Genomic DNA, 27,165 nt, shown 5'->3' with positions numbered 1-27,165 from the left:
GGAGGCTGTTTTTGGGAGAAAGGTTCTACAGGCAGTGGTTCCTTCCGTTTAAGTTCCTGCCTTGTCCCTCCCATCATCAGTGTACTTTAGCTTTGGTATTGGTATCTCATAAGTAATGGATGATCCGTGGACTGAATACACTTAACAAGAGAAAACATAATTTATGCTTACCTGATAAATTTATTTCTCTTGTAGTGTATTCAGTCCACGGCCCGCCCTGTCTTTTTTAAGGCAGATCTAAATTTTAATTAAAACTCCAGTCACCACTGCTCACTATGGTTTCTCCTTTCTTGTCTTGTTTCGGTCGAATGACTGGATATGACGTGGAGGGGAGGAGCTATATAGCAGCTCTGCTTTGGGTGATCCTCTTGCAACTTCCTGTTGGGAAGGGAATATATCCCATAAGTAATGGATGATCCGTGGACTGAATACACTACAAGAGAAATAAATTTATCAGGTAAGCATAAATTATGTTTTTTGCTTACCTAAAAATTTTCAATTGACTTTTCTTGATAAATTGCGGGCTGTTAGGCTCGCGGGTGCAAAAAGTGCTAGAATTTATTGCGTCAGTTTTGGCGCGAGAATTACGTCATTTCCGGCGTCGTAGTTGCATCATTTTTGACACTCGTGTTTGTTGCAGATGTTTTTGGCACCAAAAAATATTTTGTCAGTTGTGGGCGTCATACTTGGCACCAGACTTTTGACATTATTTAAGTCTTCATGTTTTTTTGCTTCTGGTTTCCAGAGGCTTATTCTGTCTGCATTCTTTCCCATTCCTGAAACTGTCATTTAAGGAATTTGATAATTTTGCTTTATATGTTGTTTTTTCTAATACATATTGCAAGATATCCCAAAAACTGTTCCTGTATCAGAAAATACTGTTGGATTCCTGATGACTGATATCAGTCCTACCAAAGCTAAGTTAATTTATTTTAATGTTATGAATTTTTATCTTTTGCTATGGTTTGTAATAAGTTATCATGATAAACTTTTACATGCAGAGTCCATTAGTATTTATGCATTATCTATTGCTATTCTTTTTACATCTAATGTACAAGATATACCTAGGAATTTATAAGAATATTTTTCTGATTCTATCCTAAAGGCTTTGTCTGCCTTCTAATAAAATTTATAGGTCTTTTTTAAACTTCTAATTTAGTTGATGAATTTTCAAATGACCGACAACATACTGAATTATCCTTCTCTGATGATGTTTTAACTCATTTAGAATATACTTCATTAGATATTGACACTAACAAATCTACTTTTTTTATTTTTAAATAGAGTACATTCGTTGTTGAAAAGGTGTTGATTATATTGGATATTGAGGAGACTAGTTCTTTTGATTTTAAGACTAGCTAACATTTAAATTCTGCTTATTAACCTCCTGTGGTTTCTTCAGATGTTTTTTTCCAGTTCCTGATACTAGGGAATGGAATAGGCCTGGGACTTCTGTTATTCCTTCTTTAAGGTTTTTAAATTGTATCCTTTGCCGGCAGTTAGTTTAAAGTTTTGAGGAAAGATCCCCAAAGTTAATGGGGCTATCTCTACTCTTGCTAAACATACTACTATTCCTATAGAAAATAGTATTTATTTTTTTCCTTCAGATGGGAAACTTGTATCTTATTTAAGTAAAATTATTTTATTTTCAGGTCCTTTTCTTAGGCCTGCAATTTATTTGGCTGATGTTGCAACTGCTTCAACTTTCTGGTTGGATACTTTAGTGCAACAAGTATCGGATTATGATTTGTTTAGCATTGTTAAGTTGATCAACATGCTAATAATTTAATTTGTGTCGTCATTTTTTTTATTTTTTCACAATTGAGGTTAAATCTATGTCTTTAGCTATTTTTAGCTAGAAGAACTTTGTGACTTAAATCTTGGAATGCTAATTTGATTTCTAAAATCCATATTTCTTTTTTTCCTAGGTAATCAATTATTTGGTTCACAATTGGATTTAATTTTTTTCAACTGTTACTCTGAGGAAGGGAGTTTTTTGTTGCTTCAAGATTGAGTTCTAAGAGTAAATCTTAAGCTTATATTAGTTTTTGTTCTTAATAAGTAACGGAATCCTAATTCTTCCCCAAGTAACATGTTTATAATTGGAAGCTTTCTTCAACATGGAATGAATTTAAGCCATTTAAAAGATCAGTCAGCCCCCCAAATTTGCCTGCAGGTGCGTTTTTTTATTCCAGCTTAGCTGGTAAGGGGCAGGTTAAGACTTTTTTAAATTTGTTTGGTTCAATTTGGTCCAAACTTCTTAGATTGGGTTACAGAATAGGATTCAGAGTAAAACCGCCTGTGAGAAGTCTTTTTCTCTCTAGCATATTCCATCTATTCCAGTAAAGGCTCACACTTTCCTGAAGTGTGTTTCAGACCTGTATGTATTGGGTACTTGTGAAGCGCGGCTGGTCACCCGTTGGGGTCTCAAGGCGCTGCTCAGACCTGGAGTTATCTGGGGTATTCATACCAGTTCCATTTCAGGAACAGGGTTTGGGGTTTTGTTCAAAACTATTCATTGTCCCAAAGATAGAAAATATTTTTGAATTGTCATATAAGAGTACCATCTTTCAGAATGGTGTTTATATGGTCTATTCTGCCTTTTGGTCAGCAAGGGCATTATTTGTTTACATTAGATACAATAGATGCATATCTTCATTTTCTGTTTTCATTCAGATTATTTTCATTTTCTGATATTCTCTTTTTTTGACAAGCATTACCAATTTTTTGCTTTTCCTTCTGGCCTAGCGACAGCTCTGAGAATCTTTTCAAGGTTCTCAGTGTTTCCTGATTTGGACGATCTCGTGGTACTGGCTCAGTCTTTTCGTTCTGCAGAATCTCATACGATTCAACTTTTGTTGTTTTTTCAAAGACATGGTTGGAGGATCTTTTTATCAAAAGCTCCTTGATTCCTCAGACAAGGGTCACCTTTATTAGGTTTCCAGATAGATTGTGTCAATGTCTTTGTCTCTAACAGACAGGAGACAATTATATTGGGTTCAGTTTGTCGGAACCTTCAGTCTCTATTATTTCCTTCAGTAGCTATATGCATGGAAGTTTTAGGTCTCATGGCTGCAGCATTGGATTTGATTCCCTTTGCTCATTTTCATATGAAACCTTTCCAGTTTTTTATGCTGAATTAATAGTGCAAGGATTCTAGGATATCACTTTTAATATCTTTGAATCCCAATGTTCAACTATCTTTGACTTGGTGGTTAGATCACCATCATATAGTTCTACGGGTCTCTTCGGTTCATCCAACCTGGACCATGATCACTACAGATGCAAGTCTTTTAGGTTGGTAGGCTGTCTGGGGATCTCTGTCAGCACAAGGGGTTTGGAAATCTCGGGAGGCGAGATTACCATTCAATATTTTGGAACTCCATGCATTTCTCAGAGTTCTTCAGTTTTGGCTTCTTTTTGAAGAGAGAGACGTTTATTGTTTTTCAGACAGACAATGTCACAACTGTGGCGTATGTCAATCATCAGGGTGGGACTCTCAGTCCTTAGGCTGTGAAAGAAGTATCTTGGATACTTGCTTGGGCTAAATCCAGCTCCTGTCTAATTTCTGCGGTCCATATCCCAAGTTTAGACAATTGGGAAGCGGATTATCTCTGTCAATCAAGCTTTACATCCGGGAGAATGGTCTCTTTACTCAGATGTGTTTTTTCAAATTGTTCAGATGTGAGGGTTTCCAGAAATAGATCTGATGGCATCTCATCTAAACAAGAAACTTCCCAGGTACCTATTCAGGTCCGGGGATCCTCAGGCGGAAGCAGTGTATGCATTGACACTTCCTTGGAGTTATCAACCTGCCTATATTTTGCCGCCTCTGGTTCTTCTTTTAAGAGTGATTTTTCAAAATCATCATGGAGCAATCGTTTGTGCTGCTGGTGGCTCCAGCATGGCCGCTCAGGTTTTGGTATATGGTTCTTGTTCGGATGTCCAGTTGCCAACCTTGGTCACTTCCATTAAGGCCAGACCTTATATCTTCAGATTCGTTTTTTCCATCAGGAACTCAACTTATTAAATTTGATGGTATGGAAATTAAAACGCTTAGTGCTTAGTCATAGAGGTTTCTCTGACTCAGTGATTAATACTATGTTGCAGGTTCGTAAATCTGTGTCTAGAAAGATTTATTATCGAGTTTGGAAGACTTACATCTCATGATGCTCTTCTCATAAATTCTCTTGGCATTCTTTTAAAATTCCTAGGATTTTATAGTTTCTTCAGGATGATTTGGATAAGGTTCTGTCTGCAAGTTCCTTGAAAGGACAAATCTCTGCTCTTTCTGTTTCACAGAAAAATTGCTAATCTTTCTGATATTCATTGTTTTGTTCAGGCTTTGGTTCGTATCAAGCCTGTCATTAAGCCAATTTCTCCTCCTTGGAGTCTTAATTTGGTTCTGAGGGCTTAACAGGCTCTTCCGTTTGAGCATATGCATTCTTTGGACATTAAATTACTTTCATGGAAAGTATTGTTCCTTTTGGCCATCTCTTCTGCTAGAAGAGTTTTTGAATTATCTGCTCTTTCTTGTGAGTCTCCTTTTCTGATTTTTCATCAGGATAAGGCGGTTTTGCGGTCTTCATTTAAATTTTTACCTAAAGTTGTGAATTCTAACAACATTAGTAGAGGAATTATTGTCCCTTCCTTGTGTCCTAATCCTAATAATTATTTGGAAAGATCCTTACATTCTTTGGATGTGGTAAGAGTTTTGAAATATTATGTTGAAGCTACTAAGATTTCAGAAAGACTTCTAGTCTATTTGTTATCTTTTCTGGTTTTAGGAAAGGTCAGAAGGCTTCTGCCATTTCTTTGGCATCTTGGTTAAAGCTTTTGATTCATCATGCTTATTTGGAGTCTGGTTAATCCCCGCCTCAGAGGATTACGGCTCATTCTACTAGGTCAGTTTCTACTTCCTGGGCTTTTAAGAATGAAGCTTCTGTTGATCAGATTTGCAAAGCAACGACTTGGTCTTCTTTGCATACTTTTACTAAATTCTACCATTTTGATGTTTTCTCTTCTTCAGAAGCAGTTTTTGGTAGAATAGTACTTCAGGCAGCTGTTTCAGTTTGGTTCTTCTGCTTATAATTTAGGTTTTTTTCATTATAAAGATTAAAACTTTTGATTTGGGTTGTGGATTAATTTTTCAGCGGAATTGGCTGTCTTTATTTTTATCCCTCCCTCTCTAGTGACTCTTGCGTGGAGTTCCACATCTTGGGTATTTGCTATCCCATACGTCACTAGCTCATGGACTCTTGCCAATTACATGAAAGAAAACATAATTTATGTAAGAACTTACCTGATAAATTAATTTCTTTCATATTAGCAAGAGTCCTTGAGGCCCACCCTTTTTATGGTGGTTATGATTTTTTTTTGTATAAAGCACAATTATTCCAATTCCTTGTTGATGCTTTCGCTCTTTTCTTATCACCCCACTTCTTGGCTATTCGTTAAACTGTGGGTGTGGTGGGGGTGTATTTATAGGCATTTTGAGGTTTGGGAAACTTTGCCCCTCCTTGTAGGAATGTATATCCCATATGTCACTAGCTCATAGACTCTTGCCAATATGAAAGAAATGAATTTATCAGGTAAGTTCTTACATAAATTATGTTTTTAGCATGCAGGGTGTTATGGCTTAAGTCCTGGTCTGCTGATGTGTCATCTAAATCTAAACTTTTGAACATTCCTTTCAAAGTTAAGACCCTATTCGGGCCTGAACTGAAAGAGATTATTTCAGACATCACTGGAGGGAAAGGTCATGCCCTCCCTCAGGATAGATCAAATAAGATGAGGACCAAACAAAATAATTTTCGTTCCTTTCGGAACTTTAAGAGTGGTCCCGCTTCAGCTTCCTCTGCTACAAAGCAAGAGGGGAATTTTGCCCAATCCAAGTCAGTCTGGAGACCTAACCAGGCTTGGAACAAGGGTAAACAGGCCAAGAAGCCTGCAGCTGCCTCTAAGACAGCATGAAGGGGTAGTCCCCGATCCGGGACCGGATCTAGTAGGGGGCAGACTCTCTCTCTTCACTCAGGCTTGGGCAAGAGATGTTAAGGATCCCTGGGCTTTAGAAATTGTGTCCCAGGGATATCTTCTGGAATTCAAGGGCTCCCTTCCAAGGGGGAGATTTCACATTTCTCGATTGTCTGTAAACCAGACAAAGAGAGAGGCGTTCTTACTCTGTGTAGAAGACCTACATACCATGGGGGTGATCCGCCCAGTCCCAAAGGAGGAACAGGGGCTAGGGTTTTATTCAAACCTGTTTGTGGTTCCCAAGAAAGAGGGAAATTTCAGACCAATCTTGGATCTCAAAATTCTAAACAAGTTCCTCAAAGTTCCATCATTCAAGATGGAGACTATTCGGACTATTCTACCTCTGATCCAGGAGGGTCAATATATGACTACCGTGGACTTAAAGGATGTGTATCTACACATCCCTATTCACAGAGATCATCATCAATTCCTCAGATTCGCCTTTCTAAACAGGCATTACCAGTTTGTGGCCCTTCCCTTCGGGTTGGCCACGGCTCCCATAATTTTCACAAAAGTGCTAGGGTCCCTTCTGGTGGTTCTACGACCACAGGGCATAGCAGTGACGCCTTATCTAGACGACATCTTAATTCAGGCGTCTACTTTCCAGCTAGCCAAGTCTCACACAGACATCGTGTTGGCTTTTCTGACATCTCACGGATGGAAGGTGAACATAAAAAAGAGTTCTCTCTTCCCTCTTACAAGAGTTTCCTTCCTAGGGACTCTGATAGACTCGGTAGAAATGAAAATATTTCTGACGGAGGTCAGAAAATTAAAACTCTTAACCACTTGCCGAGCTCTTCATTCCATTCCTCGGCCATCAGTGGCTCAGTGTATGGAGGTAATCGGACTCATGGTAGCGGCAATGGACATAGTTCCTTTTGCCCGTCTACACCTCAGACCACTGCAACTATGCATGCTCAAACAGTGGAATGGGGATTATGCAGATTTATCTCCTCAACTGCATCTGGAGCAGGAGACCAGGGATTCTCTTCTCTGGTGGTTGTCTCAGGACCACCTGTCTCAGGGAATGTGCTTCCGCAGGCCAGAGTGGCTCATTGTAACGACAGATGCCAGCCTGCTAGGCTGGGGTGCAGTCTGGAACTCCCTAAAAGCACAGGGCTTATGGTCTCGGGAGGAAGCTCTCCTCCCGATAAACATTCTAGAACTGAGAGCGATATTCAATGCGCTTCAGGCGTGGCCTCAGCTTGCTGCGGCCAAATTCATCAGGTTTCAGTCGGACAACATCACGACTGTAGCTTATATCAATCATCAGGGAGGAACAAGGAGTTCTCTAGCGATGATGGAGGTAACCAAAATAATCCGGTGGGCAGAGGATCACTCTTGCCATCTCTCAGCAATCAACATCCCAGGAGTAGAGAACTGGGAGGCGGATTTTCGAAGTCGTCAGACTTTTCATCCGGGGGAGTGGGAACTCCATCCGGAGGTATTCGCCCAGCTGATTCAGCTATGGGGCACACCAGAATTGGATCTGATGGCGTCTCGTCAGAATGCCAAACTTCCTCGTTACGGGTCCAGGTCCCGGGATCCCAAGGCGGTACTGATAGATGCTCTAGCAGTGCCTTTGGTCCTTCAATCTGGCCTATGTATTTCCACCGTTTCCTCTCCTTCCACGTCTGGTTGCCAGAATCAAGCAGGAGAGAGCTTCGGAAATTCTGATAGCACCTGCGTGGCCACGCAGGACTTGGTATGCAGACCTAGTGGACATGTCCTCGGTTCCACTGTGGACTCTGCCAATGAGGCTGGACCTTCTAATCCAAGGTCCGTTCACGCATCCAAATCTTTCTCTGCGTCTGACTGCTTGGAGATTGAACGCATGATTTTATCAAAGCGTGGTTTCTCTGAATCGGTCATTGATACCCTGATTCAGGCTAGAAAGCCTGTCACCAGGAAGATTTATCATAAGATTAGGCGCAAATATCTTTATTGCTGTGAATCCAAAGGTTACTCGTGGAGTAAGATTAGGATTCCTAGAATATTGTCTTTTCTCCAAGAAGGTTTGGAGAAGGGATTATCTGCTAGTTCCCTAAAAGGACAAATATCTGCTTTGTCTATTCTACTTCACAAACGCCTGGCAGATGTCCCAGACGTTAAAGTATTTAGTCAGGCTTTGGTCAGAATCAAGCCTGTATTTAAACCTGTTGCTCCGCCATGGAGCCTAAACTTAGTTCTTAAAGTTCTTCAAGGGGTTCCGTTTGAACCTATGCATTCCATAGATATTAAGCTTTTATCTTGGAAAGTTTTGTTTTTAGTAGCTATCTCTTCGGCTCGAAGAGTTTCTGAGGTATCTGCTTTACAATGTGATTCCCCTTACCTTGTTTTCCATGCAGATAAGGTGGTTTTTACGTACTAAACCTGGGTTTCTTCCTAAGGTTATTTCTAATAAGATGGAAAACAAAACCAACAAATGGTGATAGAGTGCGCCTATAAAATTCCAATGAAAAGTTTTTCTAAAAATAGGGTGTAAAACTAAATTTTGACTCTGTATTATAGAGTGTGAAAAAGATGTAAGCGAATAAAAAAATACACAATGGCAAAGAAATATAATAGATAAAATGTGGAAAGAATGTAATTGAAGTGAGATAAGTAGCTATAGTGTGGAGTGTGCCACGAAGCGTGCAAAATATGACTGTGAATGGTGTTCTTTAGCTACACCAAATCAAGTGTGGCATGTGTGTAGAAAATATATATATCAATGCTTACGTAGCTATATAGTATCTTATAAGTGTCATTGACAATACATGCACACAATAAAGCAACAAAATAGCAAAATAAAAAACAACAATTGTTGAGAAAGTGCTTATCGTGAAAAGAAGTCCCAAATAGGTGCTGTTGGAGAAAAAAACTTGAGCCGTCGAAGTCTCTGAAAAATGAAGATTCTTGCCACAATAGGAGTGTTCGAAGTGTAACAGGCAGCTAGTCTTGAAGATGTCTGATCAAAACATATCTAAAAGTAGAACAAAAAAAGACAGCGCCTCATAGTGCAAGTAGGTTTCAAACAAGGTATATGGTCACGACAGAGAACATCAAATGTAGATATACTCACAAGATCATTGGCACCCTTATGCAAAGAGGTGCGAATGAGCAGGCTGACGTTTATTCAGCAGTCAGTACGCTGTGTGGTTGATCTCCAGATTTTCAAAAGTGCAGCTGTGGGCTCTCCTCTGCAATCTGAGGCAGAATCCTCTGGAGCCGTGCTGTGTAGAAATAGAACAGGCAAACCTTCCCTGGGAACAAAACAAACACCCAGAGCCGGTGTTTGAAAAGGATGATCCTCAGTGAAACTTGTCTGTCAGTGACAGAATAACTTGGCATGTAAGTAAAAAAGCCGAGGGGAGTCAGGCTATAGTATAAAAGACTTAAAACAATTTATTGCTTGAGCTTTAGACGCGTTTCTCGGCCGAAAGCTCCTGGCCGTTTCATCAAGTAAAATGTATTACACATGTAATTGCAAGACATATTTAAAAAGCATGCCAAGAAGTTTCATTGGTCAACATCAGACCAATCACAGGATAGGATACATTGTGGGCAGATACAACATGTAACAATGTCAAAGGCAATTTGTTTGAAATTAGCAATGCAAGTGACATAATATCGAAGGCTAAAAAACTGGCCGATAGATCTTAGTAAGTGCAACAATTTGCGTTTAAACCAAATCTAGAATACGTTTGATCTAAGCCAAAAAATAGAACATCACCTGTATATATAATTAATTTGTCAAAAACCATATAGGAAAAAATTGGCGATCTGGTAATAAATACAATATTAAAAAGCATGGTGTTTTAGATACATATTTGTAAATGGAATGTGAATGAGCCTAAGACAGAAACAATATATGCATTAGTCACTTTCTGTGTTTTTGATACATATTTGTAAGAGGAATGTGAATGAGCCTTGGAAAGAAACAATATATGTACTAGTCATTTTCTGTACCTCAAAATAACTAGAGACAGAATGTATACCTGGTATGATAAAATGGTTAAAAAGAATGTTATTGGAGTGATATGTAAGATATCATGTAATATTATGTTGAAATTAAAAGTTCCAAAAAAAAAAAAAAAATTAATTACCATACACATCATACATCATTGTGATAGAGTCCTGACTGTTGTGGATAGTCTCCTTTGGAGATCTATAGTAATGAGAATTATCTGTGGTGTAGTAACATATGGCTGCAAAACCATCCTACTCTCTGGGTGTGTGGGGGGAAAAAATATATATATAGCACTAATCTAAAGGCCCTATTGTGATGGATATATACAAATAGGCCAAAATTCTTAGATGCACCTGGAAGGAAAAATGGTGTATATGTTGTAAAGTCTATTTCAACTATGTAAGTGGAACGCAACTGCAGATCAATTATTGTTTTGTATCACCAGGGTTTTGGGCTATTTAGGTGAGCATAGACCAGTAAACCTGTGGTGAATTAATATTAAGTTAGAGGTTCAATGCTGTTAGTACTATCACAACATGAATCCTTCTAAGCACAATATTTCCAATACTGTTAGACTGGCACAGTATGGAAAAAAATAATGAAAAAATGATAGAAGAAAAATATGCTTCTAATTTAAAGAACTTGAGAGAACAAAAATTCTTTTTTAAGCTTACATTAAATAAACATGTAATGCAGGAGAGAGTTGGTTAATCCTTGTAAGAAGTAAGCTTGGTTTGCAAGAGATATACTTTTAACAAGTCACAGAGAATGCTTCAGTTGTCTTGTAGCTGCTACTTTGTAGCTGTGTTTATTGAGAGCAGCTGCTGCAGAGTAAGAGAGGAATTTGGCAAGATGCCCAGACTTGTGGTTGCAAAACCAAGTAACAGTTTTTATTTTGAAATAGTTAAATCCTCTTCAGTTCAAGCTTGTAATCTTAGAGCTCAAAGTCTTGTTCTTAAAGCAGCATATATATTATGAAGTGAGAAAGGAGACAGTGATTCCCCAGTATGAAATAGTGTGCAGAGTAATTTAGAAAACTGCAGCGCTTGTCAGCTCCAGTTAAATTAAGAGTGATGCTGTAAGTGTACAATAACAATTCAGCAGTTAAGTTCTCTATTAGTATGCATGGAATAAAATTAAGAGGTAATTTAGCTGTAAGTCCAAGGATGCAAACAGGATATTTCAGGGGATGTAATCCTTGTAGAAAATAGTCCAGAGTAATCCAAGCAAACAGTCCTTTATGAAAGCAGTTGGTTTGAGAAAAACAATGCAGCTCAGAGACTGTGTGTAAGCTGTTACTCCTGCTAATGAAAATAACTAAGCACCTGTTTGCTGACAGGTGGAGCCTTAAGTAACATGAAAGTGAGAGAACCATGTGATGAGAAGTGAGAGAAGTAAAACATGAAATGGAATCCTGACATATGTCTAGGTTTCACGGGAATTGATGCTAATATAAATAGTGGATGAAAAACATCCGACATATGAATGACACATCCAAAAGAATAAAAAAGAATAAAAAGTTGATATATCAGGGGACAGGGAACACTAGAGGATATATGGAATACAAAAATGGATACAACTAATAATATACATGTTTAATCAAAAGCCGCTAGATCTAAGTTGGAGTTGAGGCCAAATGGATGTAATGTTTTTAGTTTATGAATCCAAAAGGTTTCTCGGATCCTTAGCTGAATGATTCTATTATAGTCTGTGGAAGGCGGAATGTAGTCAATAGGGTAAAATTTGAAGATATCGGAATTACCCCTGTGCTTCTTAAGACAATGTTCTGGAATGCTGTGTTTAATCTTTTTTTTGGTGCAATTTTTGCAATTCCACCATTGTTCACCCCAGCGTACCTTTGCCTTCCTAGAGGTGCGACCTACATACTGGATCCCACAGCAACATTCCAGGACATATACAACAAAGACGGAGTTACAATTCATAAATCTAGTGATATTGAAAACTTCTCCACTGACAAAAGAATGGAAAGACTTTTTCCCGGAAGTTATAAACCTACAAGTGTTACACTTTTTTTGTCCACACTTGTATACCCCTATTCTATCTAAAAAAGAGGTGATCTTCTTCTTTGTTGAAAGTTGCGATTTAGGTAGGGTATGTTTGACTTTCTTACTCGGTGCCAATTTACTTCTAAGTGTTGGTGCTCTAGTATATACAATTTTTGGATAGTCTCCCAAAAGGGTCTTCAAAACAGGGTCTCTCCTAATGATGTGCCAGTGTTTGTTAATAGCTCCCTGTATCTGTATGTAGTTTGAATTATATTGCGTTATAAACAATGGTTCTAAAAAAGCATTCTCATCTTTGTTTTTGATCTGTTTGTTTTTGTTCAATAGTTTGTCTCTGTCTAAATCTCTGGCTTTGTTAAGACAGTTATCCAAAAGATCTGGAGGATAGCCCTTTTCAATGAACCTGTCATATATTAGATGACTTTGTTCTTCAAACAAATTCGGATCTGAGCAATTGCGTTTGATCCTCTCAAACTGACTGTATGGGATATTGGATAGCCATTTTTTATGATGGTTCATTTTGTAGTCTAAGTAACTATTACTGTCCACTTTTTTAAAAAATGTTTTAGAGCTGAGATTACCATCTTTGTCCCAACCCAGTGTTAAGTCCAAAAAATCTATTGTTTCTGCATTGATATTAGCTGTAAAAGTGATGCCCATGTCATTATTATTCATAGATTCTGCAAATGTGTTTGCTGATGCTAGGTCGCCCTTCCAAATAAATATCAAATCATCAATGTAGCGGCCATAGTGCACCAGACTCGCCCCTGCTGAGGATTTGTAGATGTATAGTTCCTCAAAGACGCCCATGAAAAGGTTGGCAAAGCTAGGGGCGAATCTGGTGCCCATGGCCATACCCTTGATCTGCAAATAATATACGTCCTGATAAATAAAATAGTTATGTTTGAGAATAAACTCGATACACTCTAGGATAAATTGCTTTTGAACCTTGGGCATGTAAAGGTCCCGATCCAGAAAAACAGAAGTTGTTTGTATACCAAGATGATGTGCTATATTAGAGTATAAAGAACTCACGTCACACGTGATCCATATAAGGTCACCCTGCAGAAATATTTTGCACAAAAGAACATAAAAAAATCAAATTTAGAGGAAGAGAACACAGTCTGCATTCTTACAAATGCCATGGAATATGGAAACAATGTGCCCACTATATATAGTACTGTTGACAATTTTACCACACATTTATACGAAGGTATAATACATACTAATGTTAAGACAAAATCTTCTTTCTCCCCCCCCCAGGACACAATCATTATATTGAGGTCTTTCAGAATTTAGTACTGGAGGATTTTCAAAAAAGAAAAAGAAAAAATTCTAAGAAAAGTTTTTTCAAAAGACAAAGTGAAAAATTAGCTATCCAGGCTCTTGCAAATAACCCCTATATAATCATTTGCGATGCCGACAAGGGGGGAGGTATTATAGTTCAAGATCTAACAGAATATTTAAAAGAAGCAGATAGGATCCTCAAAGACACAGAATATTATAAAGCCCTATTTTATAATCCTACCACACAATTTCTTACATCATATCAGTCTTTAATTGATAAAGGAGTCACGAACAATATCCTTAACAAAAATGAACACAATTTTCTCAAAGTAAGCAACCCAAGTGTGGCCCACTACTACCACTTACCGAAAATCCACAAGAGTACAATTAATCCTCCAGGTCGCCCTATTATTGCTGGGATTGATAATCTCACCTATAATTTATCATATTATGTTGATATTATTTTACAGAAATATGTTTTAGGTTTGCAATCATATACCAAAGACAGTACAGATTTATTAAACAAGATTAGAAACATCAAAAACACAGGTGACCTTATATGGATCACGTGTGACGTGAGTTCTTTATACTCTAATATAGCACATCATCTTGGTATACAAACAACTTCTGTTTTTCTGGATTGGGACCTTTACATGCCCAAGGTTCAAAAGGAATTTTTCCTAGAGTGTATCGAGTTTATTCTCAAACATAACTATTTTATTTATCAGGACGTATATTATTTGCAGATCAAGGGTACGGCCATGGGCACCAGATTCGCCCCTAGCTTTGCCAACCTTTTCATGGGCGTCTTTGAGGAACTATACATCTACAAATCCTCAGCAGGGGCGAGTCTGGTGCACTATGGCCGCTACATTGATGATTTGATATTTATTTGGAAGGGCGACCTAGCTTCAGCAAACACATTTGCAGAATCTATGAATAATAATGACATGGGCATCACTTTTACAGCTAATATCAATGCAGAAACAATAGATTTCTTGGACTTAACACTGGGTTGGGACAAAGATGGTAATCTCAGCTCTAAAACATTTTTTAAAAAAGTGGACAGTAATAGTTACTTAGACTACAAAATGAACCATCATAAAAAATTGCTATCCAATATCCCATACAGTCAGTTTGAGAGGATCAAACGCAATTGCTCAGATCCGAATTTGTTTGAAGAACAAAGTCATCTAATATATGACAGGTTCATTGAAAAGGGATATCCTCCAGATCTTTTGGATAACTGTCTTAACAAAGCCAGAGATTTAGACAGAGACAAACTATTGAACAAAAACAAACAGATCAAAAACAAAGATGAGAATGCTTTTTTAGAACCATTGTTTATAACGCAATATAATTCAAACTACATACAGATACAGGGAGCTATTAACAAACACTGGCACATCATTAGGAGAGACCCTGTTTTGAAGACCCTTTTGGGAGACTATCCAAAAATTGTATATACTAGAGCACCAACACTTAGAAGTAAATTGGCACCGAGTAAGAAAGTCAAACATACCCTACCTAAATCGCAACTTTCAACAAAGAAGAAGATCACCTCTTTTTTAGATAGAATAGGGGTATACAAGTGTGGACAAAAAAAGTGTAACACTTGTAGGTTTATAACTTCCGGGAAAAAGTCTTTCCATTCTTTTGTCAGTGGAGAAGTTTTCAATATCACTAGATTTATGAATTGTAACTCCGTCTTTGTTGTATATGTCCTGGAATGTTGCTGTGGGATCCAATATGTAGGTCGCACCTCTAGGAAGGCAAAGGTACGCTGGGGTGAACACTGGCGGAATTGCAAAAATTGCACCAAAAAAAAGATTAAACACAGCATTCCAGAACATTGTCTTAACAAGCACAGGGGTAATTCCGATATCTTCAAATTTTACCCTATTGACTACATTCCGCCTTCCACAGACTATAATAGAATCATTCAGCTAAGGATCCGAGAAACCTTTTGGATTCATAAACTAAAAACATTACATTCATTTGGCCTCAACTCCAACTTAGATCTAGCGGCTTTTGATTAAACATGTATATTATTAGTTGTATCCATATTTGTATTCCATATATCCTCTAGTGTTCCCTGTCCCCTGATATATCAACTTTTTATTCTTTTTTATTCTTTTGGATGTGTCATTCATATGTCTGATGTTTTTCATCCACTATTTATATTAGCATCAATTCCCGTGAAACCTAGACATATACACTATTTTTCCTTCCAGGTGCATCTAAGAATTTTGGCCTATTTGTATATATCCATCACAATAGGGCCTTTAGATTAGTGCTATATATTTATATTTTTTTTCCCCCACACACCCAGAGAGTAGGATGGTTTTGCAGCCATATGTTACTACACCACAGATAATTCTCATTACTATAGATCTCCAAAGTAGACTATCCACAACAGTCAGGACTCTATCACGATGTATGATGTGTATGGTAATTAATTTTTTTATTTTTTTTTGGAACTTTTAATTTCAACATAATATTACATGATATCTTACATATCACTCCAATAACATTCTTTTTAACCATTTTATCATACCAGGTATACATTCTGTCTCTAGTTATTTTGAGGTACAGAAAATGACTAGTACATATATTGTTTCTTTCCAAGGCTCATTCACATTCCTCTTACAAATATGTATCAAAAACACAGAAAGTGACTAGTGCATATATTGTTTCTGTCTTAGGCTCATTCACATTCCGTTTACAAATATGTATCTAAAACACCATGCTTTTTAATATTGTATTTATTACCAGATCGCCAATTTTTTCCTATATGGTTTTTGACAAATTAATTATATATACAGGTGATGTTCTATTTTTTGGCTTAGATCAAACGTATTCTAGATTTGGTTTAAACGCAAATTGTTGCACTTACTAAGATCTATCGGCCAGTTTTTTAGCCTTCGATATTATGTCACTTGCATTGCTAATTTCAAACAAATTGCCTTTGACATTGTTACATGTTGTATCTGCCCACAATGTATCCTATCCTGTGATTGGTCTGATGTTGACCAATGAAACTTCTTGGCATGCTTTTTAAATTTGTCTTGCAATTACATGTGTAATACATTTTACTTGATGAAACGGCCAGGAGCTTGCGTCCGAGAAACGCGTCTAAAGCTCAAGCAATAAATTGTTTTAAGTCTTTTATACTATAGCCTGACTCCCCTCGGCTTTTTTACTTACATGCCAAGTTATTCTGTCACTGACAGACAAGTTTCACTGAGGATCATCCTTTTCAAACACCGGCTCTGGGTGTTTGTTTTGTACGCAGGGAAGGTTTGCCTGTTCTATTTCTACACAGCACGGCTCCAGAGGATTCTGCCTCAGATTGCAGAGGAGAGCCCACAGCTGCACTTTTGAAAATCTGGAGATCAACCACACAGCGTACTGACTGCTGAATAAACGTCAGCCTGCTCATTCGCACCTCTTTGCATAAGGGTGACAATGCTCTTGTGAGTATATCTACATTTGATGTTCTCTGTCGTGACCATATACCTTGTTCGAAACCTACTTGCACTATGAGCCGCTGTCTTTTTTTGTTCTACTTGTTTCTAATAAGAATATCAATCAAGAGATTGTGGTTCCTTCTTTGTGTCCTAATCCTTCATCTAAGAAGGAACGTCTGTTACACAATCTTGATGTGGTTCGTGCTTTAAAGTTCTACTTACAAGCAACTATAGATTTCCGTCAAACATCTTCTTTGTTTGTTGTTTATTCTGGTAAACGGAGAGGTCAAAGGGCTACGGCTACCTCTCTTTCCTTTTGGCTGAAAAGCATCATCCGTTTGGCCTATGAGACTGCTGGACAGCAGCCTCCTGAAAGAATTACTGCTCATTCTACTAGAGCTGTGGCTTCCACATGGGCTTTTAAAAATGAGGCTTCTGTTGAACAGATTTGTAAGGCGGCGACTTGGTCTTCGCTTCATACTTTTTCCAAATTTTATAAATTCGATACTTTTGCTTCTTCAGAGGCTATTTTTGGGAGAAAGGTTCTACAAGCAGTGGTGCCTTCCGTTTAAGGTCCCTGTCTTGTCCCTCCCTTCATCCGTGTCCTAAAGCTTTGGTATTGGTATCCCACAAGTAAGGATGAATCCGTGGACTCGATACATCTTACAAGAGAAAACATAATTTATGCTTACCTGATAAATTTATTTCTCTTGTGATGTATCGAGTCCACGGCCCGCCCTGTTTATTAAGACAGGCAATATATTTTTATTTAAAAAACTTCAGTCACCACTGCACCCTATAGTTTCTCCTTTTTCTTCCTAGCCTTCGGTCGAATGACTGGGGGGTGGAGCTAAGTGGGGAGCTATATAGACAGCTCTGCTGTGGGTGCTCTCTTTGCCACTTCCTGTAGGGGAGGAGAATATCCCACATGTAAGGATGAATCCGTGGACTCGATACATCACAAGAGAAATACATTTATCAGGTAAGCATAAATTATGTTGTTTTTTTTAGCATATTTACATATTCTGCTGTGTAGGATCCCCCTTAGCCCTCAACCTCCCTGACCCCCCCCCCCCCAAACAGCTCTCTAACCCTCCCCCTCTACATTATTGGGAGCTGTCTGCCAGTACCCAGTTTACAAAAAAAAAATTTTTTTTTTTTTTATTTTTTTTTACATTTTTCTGTAGTGTAGCTTCCCCCCCAAGACCAACCCCCACCCCCTTCCAAATCACTTAGATTCTGAATTTAATTTATTTTCCCCTCTCTTCCACTTAATTTACAAAACTTGTTCCATAGTGTAATGGTTCCCACCCACTCCCTCCCGTGCACGCGCCTGCCCGCCGCCCCTCTTGCGTGCACACGCGTCAGTGCGGGCCCCCGGCTACCCCGCCCACAATCCCGCCCACCTCTACCGACAAGAAGCCATCGATGGCCGCCCACCCACCAACGATTGCGGCCATCGATGTCCGGCGCAGAGAGGGCCACAGAGTGGCTCTCTGCACTGGAGGGGTAAGAAGGGTTATTGCAGGATGCCTCAATATCGAGGCATCACTGCAATAACCGGAAAGTGGCTGGAAGCGATCAGGATCGCTTCCACCGCTTTTCAAGACAGACGATGTACGTCCTTGGGCATTAACTGTCTTTTTTTTTTTGAGGACGTACGGTGTACGTCGTCGGTCACTAAGGGGTTAAAGGGACATTCAAATAAACTTTTATAATTCAAATTATCAAATTTTGCTGACTTTTTATATACACACTTTCTGGGGAACAAGCTCCTACTGAGCATGTGCACAAGCTCACATGGTATATGTATAATAGTCTATGATTGGCTGATGTCTGTCACATGATAAAGGGAGGCAGAAAAATTTGACAGAATTTTTTTTACTGCTTATTTGAAATTCAGAGTGGGTGTTATTGTCTTGTCTTTTTATTATGCATTTGTTAATTATGCAATTGTGTTTAATGGTCCTTTATGTTGCATATTAACCCTCTTTCCTGTGATGTAAATGCTCTTAGCCTTTTGTAAGTAAACAAATAACTGTGGTGGTTTGATGTTATTTTGGAGATTTGTCACAAGTTGATATCCTTTTGGTTTAGCTGTATTTGGGTCTTTAAACATTTTCAGCTAAATACTCCTCACCTATATGATATAACAGAATTGCCTGAGTAACACTGTTGGCTGGTTTGCTGCTGATTATCCCAGAAGGTGTAGTTGACACGTGAGTGAGATTCTTCTCTCTGATGAAGATTTTATATATTGTTTAGATATACTACACCACCTGGGGCCATTTTGTTTGTTTTGTTCTTCTATAGTCATCCTTGTTTTAACTACAAGCACATGAGCAGTAGTTATAAAGATTAGTTTATTGGCTGAAATAATTGTATTACTAAAAGTCTTTCGGCTAGATTACGAGTTCTGCATTAGCCTTAAAAAGCAGCGTTGAGAGGTCCCAACGCTGCTTTTTAACGCCCACTGGTATTACAAGTTTGGCAGGTACAGGTGTACCGCTCACTTTTCTTCTGCAACTTGAGGCTACCGCAAATCCCCTTACGTCAATTGCGTATCCTATCTTTTTAATGGGATTTGTCTAACACCGGTATTACAAGTCTTGGAAGAAGTGAGCGTTAGACCCTCTCCTGTCAAGACTTCTACCGCATTTAAAAGTCAGTAGTTAAGAGCCGACGCGGAGCATCCTCTTCCAACGAAGTCCTAACGAAGAATGAAGGTTCCTTTAAATGACGTCATCCAAGATGGCGTCCCTCGAATTCCGATTGGCTGATAGAATCCTATCAGCCAATCGGAATTAAGGTAGGAAAAATCCTATTGGCTGATGCCATCAGCCAATCGGATTGAAGTTAAATCCGATTGGCTGATCCAATCAGCCAATAGGATTGACCTCACATTCTATTGGCTGTTTGTTGTTTTGACGCAAAGTCGCATTTGTGATTACTGGAGTTGCGTCATTTACGGATGTTGGTTGGCGGCAAAAACTTTTTACTTTGCGTTGTGCGTCATATTTGGCGCCAAATATTTTTTATATTACCCCACTTTCTTTATGCTCTCTTTATATTCTAGAGGGCTATGCTATTTTTTTACCGTTGTAAAGGTTAGGTGATTACCTTTCCAACGGTGGGTCTTGGGGGTCTGTAGCTGCTTAGATGCCTGAGATACAGGCTTCTAAGCAGCATGCCCCCTTTCCCTATATTGTGCATTGTAAATTTTAAATAAAGTTGCCCGGTGACGTCATCACGTGGGTGAGTGCCAGCGACGGCTCTGAGCTGTCGTTTGCACTCAGACACTGAACCCAAATGTTTTCTTTTGTGATTCAGATAGAGCATGCACATTTAAGCAACTTTCTAATTTACTCCTATTATCAATTTTTCTTCGTTCTCTTGCTATCTTTATTTGAAAAAGAAGGCCTCTAAGCTATTTTTTGGTTAAGGATCCTGGACAGCACTTGTTTATTGGTGGGTGAATTTATTCACCGATCAGCAAGAACAACCCAGGTTGGTCACCAAAAATGGGCCGGCATCTAAACCTACATCCTTGCATTTCAAATAAAGATACCAAGAGAATGAAGAAAATTTGATAATATGAGTAAATTAGAAAGTTGCTTAAAATTGCATGCTTTATCTGAATCACAAAAAGAAAAAATTTGGGTTCAGTGTCCCTTTAATGGTCCATTATGTTGCATATTAACCCAATTTTCTGTGATGTAAATGTTCTTAGCCTTTTTTAAGTAAATTCATTAACTGTGGTGCTTTGATGGGGGTTTTTTTTGGAGATTTGTCACAAGTTGATATCGTTTTGGTTTAGTTGTATTGGGTATTGGGTATTTATGCCTTTTCAGCTAAATACTCCTCATCATCTATATGGTTTAACAGAATTGCCTGAGTAACACAGCTGGCTGGGGAGCTGATGATTATCCCAGAAGGTGAAGTTGACACGTGAATGAGATTCTTCTCTCTGATGAAGATTGTATATATTGCTTAGATATACTACACCGCCTGGTGCCATTTTATTTGTTTTTGTTGTTCTAGGGTCATCCTTCTTTTAACTACAAGCACATGAGCAGTAGTCCTAAAGATAAGTTTATGGGCTAAAATAATTATATTACTTGATTCTCTGAACACAAGTCTAAAAGGACTAGATACTTTAGTCAGAGACCAAACTATATTGAAAATAATGTTGTTTTTCTACCTAAGTGTGAATTCTTAGAAATAGTCCGTAATGTCCACTTAAACTTCCCTTAAGCCTTAGCATGGAAACTGTGAAAAGGTCTAGTTGTCACAGTGTCTACTACAAGGGCAGAGGACTAAATCAGAACAGTTTATAGGTTCTCATGATAAAATAATTATGTGTTTAATAACATTACTCCCATTGTGTTTCTTATTGACAGGTGAATTCACAAACTGCAATAATCCTAGTCATGATCAGAGTACAGATGCTTCTTTACATCTTCTTCAAAATCAAAGAAGCCACATGGGAAATTTATGTTCTGAGTTTGGGGAAGCTTTTCTTAAGACATCACATCATCTTAAACATCTAAAAATTCATACAGGAGAAAATCCATTTTCTTGTCCTATATGTGGGAAATGTTTTAACCTTAAAAACATTCTTGTTGCTCATCAGAAAATTCATACAGGAGAAAAAGGATTTTTATGTTCTGACTGTGGAAAATGTTTTACTCAGAAATCAGATCTTATTCGTCATCAGAAAATTCATACAGGAGAGAAAGGATTTTCATGTTCTGACTGTGGGAAATGTTTTAATCGGAAATCAAATCTTATTGCACATAAGAAAATTCACACAGGGGAGAAAGGATTTTCATGTTCTGATTGTAGGAAATGTTTTACTCAGAAATCAAATCTTATTACGCATCAGAAAATTCATACAGGGGAGAAAGGATTTTCATGTTCTGACTGTGGGAAATGTTTTAATCAAAAATCAAATCTTATTACGCATCAGAAAATTCATACAGGGGTTAAAGGATTTTCATGTTCTGACTGTAGGAAATGTTTTACTCTGAAATCACATCTTCTTAGCCATCAGAAAACGCATACAGGAGAAAAAGCATTTTCGTGTTCTGACTGTGGGAAATGTTTTACTCTGAAATCAAATCTTATTACACATCAGAAAATTCATACAGGGGAGAAAGTTTTTTCATGTTCTGACTGTGGGAAATGTTTTACTCGGAAATCAGCTCTTGTTAAGCACCAGAAGACTCATTATAAAAGTTAAACCTCCTAAGTGCAGAGGGTGACACATAGTTGTCATCCACAAAATACCTAGTGTTGATGATGACTGTATGTGACCCCCTTGAGGCACACAGTTTTGGAGCTGTTTGAGGCCCCTTCTGCACCTCAAGCGTTTATGAGGAGCAGAATCTAAATCACTATTCAGTAAGATCGATTTAAATCATGTGTTTTCATTTTTAGAATAATACGTTTTCCGCTTATTTTTCCAGTTGATTTGTTTATATATCATTAGATATGCATAGATAGATCATTTAAATGAGTTACATTATTTGGAGGTATACTATCTCCAGTTTGATTGGTTAATAATTCAAATTTGATAAACTTCTCACTTGTACTTTATTGGAAGGAGCCAGAGAAAAATTATTATATTAATAATAACAATAGAAATAGTTTTATTTCACTAAAACAATAACATTATTTTTTTTTTTTTCATTTTTAATGCTTGCCCCTCCCTCCTCACACTTGTGCAAATCTATTCCAATCCAAACAATCTTCTATTCAGTGAGCTTCTTGAAACTTAGTATGGGTTGATGTTGTGTACATAGGTTTGCAGGGGAGCAATGGAATTAAAGGAAGGGAAAGTCAAAATTAAACTTCCATGGCTCAGAATAAACATGCAATTTTTAACAATTTTCTAATTGACTTTTCTTATCTAATTAGTTTTTTCTTTTTGATATCCATTGTTGAAAAGCCTGCATAGGTAGGCTCACTCAGATGCAATGCACTACTGTGAGCTAGCTGCTTGTCCCTCTTACCCATTGTATTCAGATAGGCCCCAGTAGAGCATTGCTCTCCTTCAACCAAGGATTCCAAAAGAATGAAGCAAATCTGATAATGGAAGTAAATCTGAAAATGGTAGTATCTCTCTGAAACCCAAAAGTTATCTTTCATGATTATGTCCCTTTAAGGTCTATTTATCAACTCTGTATGTTAATTTTATAACATTTTGCTGTGAAGAAGGGGCATGTTATTTCACAAATTCACAGTTTTGAGAGCTACAAAACCAATAATATCTTCAAGATTTAAAAATTGTCCAAAATAATCTGACAGAAACCTCTGGGGGAGCATTACATTGTGAATGGATTAATGGAATTAATTTACCAAAAAATAAAACAACAAATATTGCAGCAATGAATATACAGCATCTTGCTATATAATTAAAAACAAATCTATATTTCAGGAGGAATAACCTTTTGAATTATAATGTATAATATATATATATATATATATATAAATCTTAAATGGCAACTATCTTTAGATAGATTTATTTATTTATTTTCAAAAATAATTTTATTTTTAAAAAATTGATTTAAATAGAGAAAAAAATCAGATACCCCCCCCCCCCCCTTATTATTTTTTAATTAAAAAAATTATTGATTTTTATCCACCCTGTGTGACCCAGTGTGTTGGCAATCCAGGGTCCCTATATAAATTAAATAGCCAAGTGATCACCTGAAGCCCCATGTGCAACTTTATAAATATGACAAAATGCTGATTTATTTTTGAAGTTCAATAGCTAATTTCTATAGAAAAGCTCCATGTTATTTTTAATTTCAGCTTATTTTAGAAATGTTACCTAATACAACTATAGGTCCACAACAGTTTTAACTATAGAGCTGAGGGAAACAATCTCACTGTATTGTTTACAACCTTGTTTATTTAAATTGTAATAAAATATGCATTTTTTTCACCTTTTGTTGTAGATTTCTCACATATGATAAATAAAATAATGGTATGGTTTGAATCTGCTGGCTCTGCTGAAAAAAACATAACAAAGCTAAAAAACAAAAAAGCAATAATATTTAGTTTGTGTGGTTTTGCCACTGACAAATGACTTCCAGTAATGTTTAATTGTGAGAAGCAGCTAAATGCTCAAAGTAGCTCAGATAAGGGGTGTGAAATGGTTCAGCAGCTAGGGGGGTGAAATGTGGACTAAACACTTTGAGATTGTAATATAAAATGTGTAATTATGTGTATTAAAATTACTTTGCATTATACTCTCATTATTTATTTTGTCCCCTTTACCTGTAATGTAATTCTTAAAAACAAAATTTATGCTTACCTGATAAAATTCTTTCTTTTGCGATGTACCAAGTCCACGGTTTCATCCTTACTTGTGGGATATTATCCTTCCCAACAGGAAGTGGCAAAGAGAGCACCCACAGCAGAGCTGTCTATATAGCTCCCCCCTTAACTCCACCCCCCAGTCATTCGACCGAAGGCTTAGGAAGAAAAAGGAGAAACTATAAGGTGCAGAGGTGACTGAAGTTTTCAATAAAAAATACTATCTGTCTTGAATAGACAGGGCAGGCCGTGGACTCGGTACATCGCATAAATTTTGTTTTCTTTTGCAAGATGTACCGAGTCCACGGTTTCATCCTTACTTGTGGGATACCAATACCAAAGCTTTAGGACACGGATGAAGGGAGGGACAAGACAGGAACCTAAATGGAAGGCACCACTGCTTGCAGAACCTTTCTCCCAAAAATAGCCTCCGAAGAAGCAAAAGTATCAAATTTGGAAAAGGTATGAAGCGAAGACCAAGTCGCAGCTTTACAAATTTGTTCAACAGAAGCATAATTTTTAAAAGCCCATGTGGAAGCCACCGCTCTAGTAGAGTGAGCTGTAATTCTTTCAGGAGGCTGCTGTCCAGCAGTCTCATAAGCCAAACGGATGATGCTTTTCAGCCAAAAGGAAAGAGAGGCAGACGTAGCCTTTTGACCTCTATGCTTTCCAGGATAGACAACAAACAAAGAAGATGTCTGACGAAAATCTTTGGTTGCCTGCAAATAAAACTTCAAAGCACGAACCACGTCCATGTTGTGCAACAGACGTTCCTTCTTAGAAGAAGGATTAGGACACAGAGAAGGAACAACAATTTTCTGATTGATATTCCTGTTAGAAACAACCTTAGGGAGGAACCCAGGTTTGGTATGCAAAACCACCTTATCAGCATGGAAAACAAGATAAGGCAAGTCACATTGTAATGCAGATAGTTAAGAGACTCTTCGAGCTGAAGAGATAGCAACTAGAAACAGAACTTTCCAAGATACAAGCTTAATAACTATGGAATGCATGGGTTCAAACAGAACCCCCTGAAGAACTTTAAGAACTAAATTTAGACTCCATGGCAGAGCAACAGGTTTAAACACAGGCTTGATTCTAACTAAAGCCTGACAGAAAGCCCAAACATCTGGGACATCAGCCAGACGCTTGTGCAACAGAATAGACAAAGCAGATATCTGTCCTTTTAAGGAACTAGCTGACAATCCTTTCTCCAATCCCTCTTGGAGAAGGGACAAAATCCTAGGAATCCTGATCTTACTCCATGAGTAACCTTTGGATTCGCACCAAAAAAATATATTTATGCTATATCTTATGATAGATTTTCCTGGTGACAGGCTTTCGAGCCTGAATCAAGGTATCTATGACCGACTAAAATCAAGCGTTCAATCTCCAAGCAGTCAGTTGCAGAGAAATTAGATTTGGATGCTTGAACGGACCTTGAATCAAAAGGTCCTGTCTCAGTGGCAGAGATGACATGTCCACCAGGTCTGCATACCAAGTCCTGCATGGCCACGCAGGTGCTATTAAAATCATCAAAGCTCTATCCTGTTTGATTCTGGCAATCAGACGCGGAAGGAGAGGGAATGGTGGAAACACATAAGCCAGGTTGAAAGACCAGGGTACTGCTAGAGCATCTATCAGTACTGCCTGAGGATCCCTTGACCTGGACCCGTAACGAGGAAGTTTGGCGTTCTGACGAGACGCCATCAGATCCAATTATGGTGTGCCCCATAGCTGAACCAGTTGAGCAAACACCTCCGGATGGAGTTCCCACTCTCCCGGATGAAAAGTCTGACGACTTAGAAAATCTGCCTCCCAGTTCTCTACCCCTGGGATATAGATTGCTGATAGATGGCAAGAGTGAGTCTCTGCCCATCGGATTATTCTGGAAACTTCTGTAATCGCTAAGGAACTCTTTGTTCCCCCCTGATGATTGATATAAGCTACAGGCGTGATGTTGTCCGACTGAAATCTGATGAATCTGGCCGAAGCCAGCTGAGGCCACACCTGAAGAGCATTGAATATCGCTCTTAATTCTAAAATATTTATTGGAAGGAGGGCCTCCTCCTGAGTCCACAACCCTGTGCTTTCAGGGAATTCCAGACTGCACCCCAGCCCAGTAGGCTGGCGTCCGTCGTCACTATAACCCACGCTGGCCTGCAGAAACACATTCCCTGGGACAGGTGATCCTGTGACAACCACCAAAGAAGAGAATCTCTGGTCTCGTGATCCAGATTTATCTGAGGAGATAAATCTGCATAATCCCCATTCCACTGTCTGAGCATGCATAGTTGCAGTCGTCTGAGATGTAAGCAAGCAAATGGAACTATGTCCATTGCCGCTACCATTAGTCCGATTACCTCCATACACTGAGCCACTGAAAGGCCGAGGAATGGAATGAAGAGCTCGGCAGGTGGCTAAAATCTTTGATTTCCTGACCTCCGTCAGAAATATTTTCATGTCCACCGAGTCTATCAGAGTCCCTAGGAATGAAACTCTTGTGAGAGGGGAAAGAGAACTCTTTTTTACGTTCACCTTCCACCCATGAGATCTTAGAAAGGCCAACACGATGTCCGTGTGAGACTTGGCTAATTGGAAATTCGACGCTTGAATTAGGATGTCATCTAGATAAGGCGCCACTGCTATGCCCCGCGGCCTCAGGACCGCCAGAAAGGCCTCTAGCACCTTTGTGAAAATTCTGGGAGCTGTGGCCAACCCGAAGGGAAGAGCCACAAACTGGTAATGCTTGTCCAGAAAGGCAAACCTGAGGAATTGGTGATGATCTTTGTGGATAGGAATGTGTAGATACGCATCCTTTAAGTCCACAGTGGTCATATATTGACCCTCCTGGATCATTGGTAAAATAGTCCGAATGGTCTCCATCTTGAAGGATGGGACTCTGAGGAATTGGTTTAGGATCTTGAGATCTAGGATTGGTCAGAAGGTTCCCTCTGTTTTGGGAACCACAAACTGATTGGAGTAAAACCCCTACCCCTGTTCTGTTTTCGGAAATGGACAGATCACTCCCATGGTAAATAGGTCTTCTACACAGCATAAGAACGCCTCTCTTTTT

At 38.4% G+C, this 27,165-nt stretch overlaps 1 protein-coding gene across 4 annotated transcripts in view; it reads left to right on the top strand.

Annotated features, from left to right (window-relative positions):
* Positions 1 to 24,022, top strand: part of LOC128657088 (zinc finger protein 436-like) — a 119,967-nt gene extending 95,945 nt beyond the window's left edge. For all 4 annotated transcript variants that reach the window (XM_053711328.1, XM_053711329.1, XM_053711326.1 and 1 more), the window contains exon 10: positions 21,167 to 24,022. In XM_053711328.1, the coding sequence (XP_053567303.1) occupies positions 21,167 to 22,008 (842 nt within the window). In that variant the 3' untranslated portion in view covers positions 22,009 to 24,022. The remainder of the gene's footprint in view (positions 1 to 21,166) is intronic.
* The last annotated feature ends 3,143 nt before the right edge of the window (positions 24,023 to 27,165 follow it).

This window comes from Bombina bombina, chromosome 4 (assembly GCF_027579735.1).
Source record: "Bombina bombina isolate aBomBom1 chromosome 4, aBomBom1.pri, whole genome shotgun sequence".
Taxonomy (NCBI): Eukaryota; Metazoa; Chordata; class Amphibia; order Anura; family Bombinatoridae; genus Bombina; species Bombina bombina.
The sequence above is the reverse complement of the archived record's forward strand: the minus strand, read 5'-3'. Positions and strand labels throughout refer to the sequence as shown.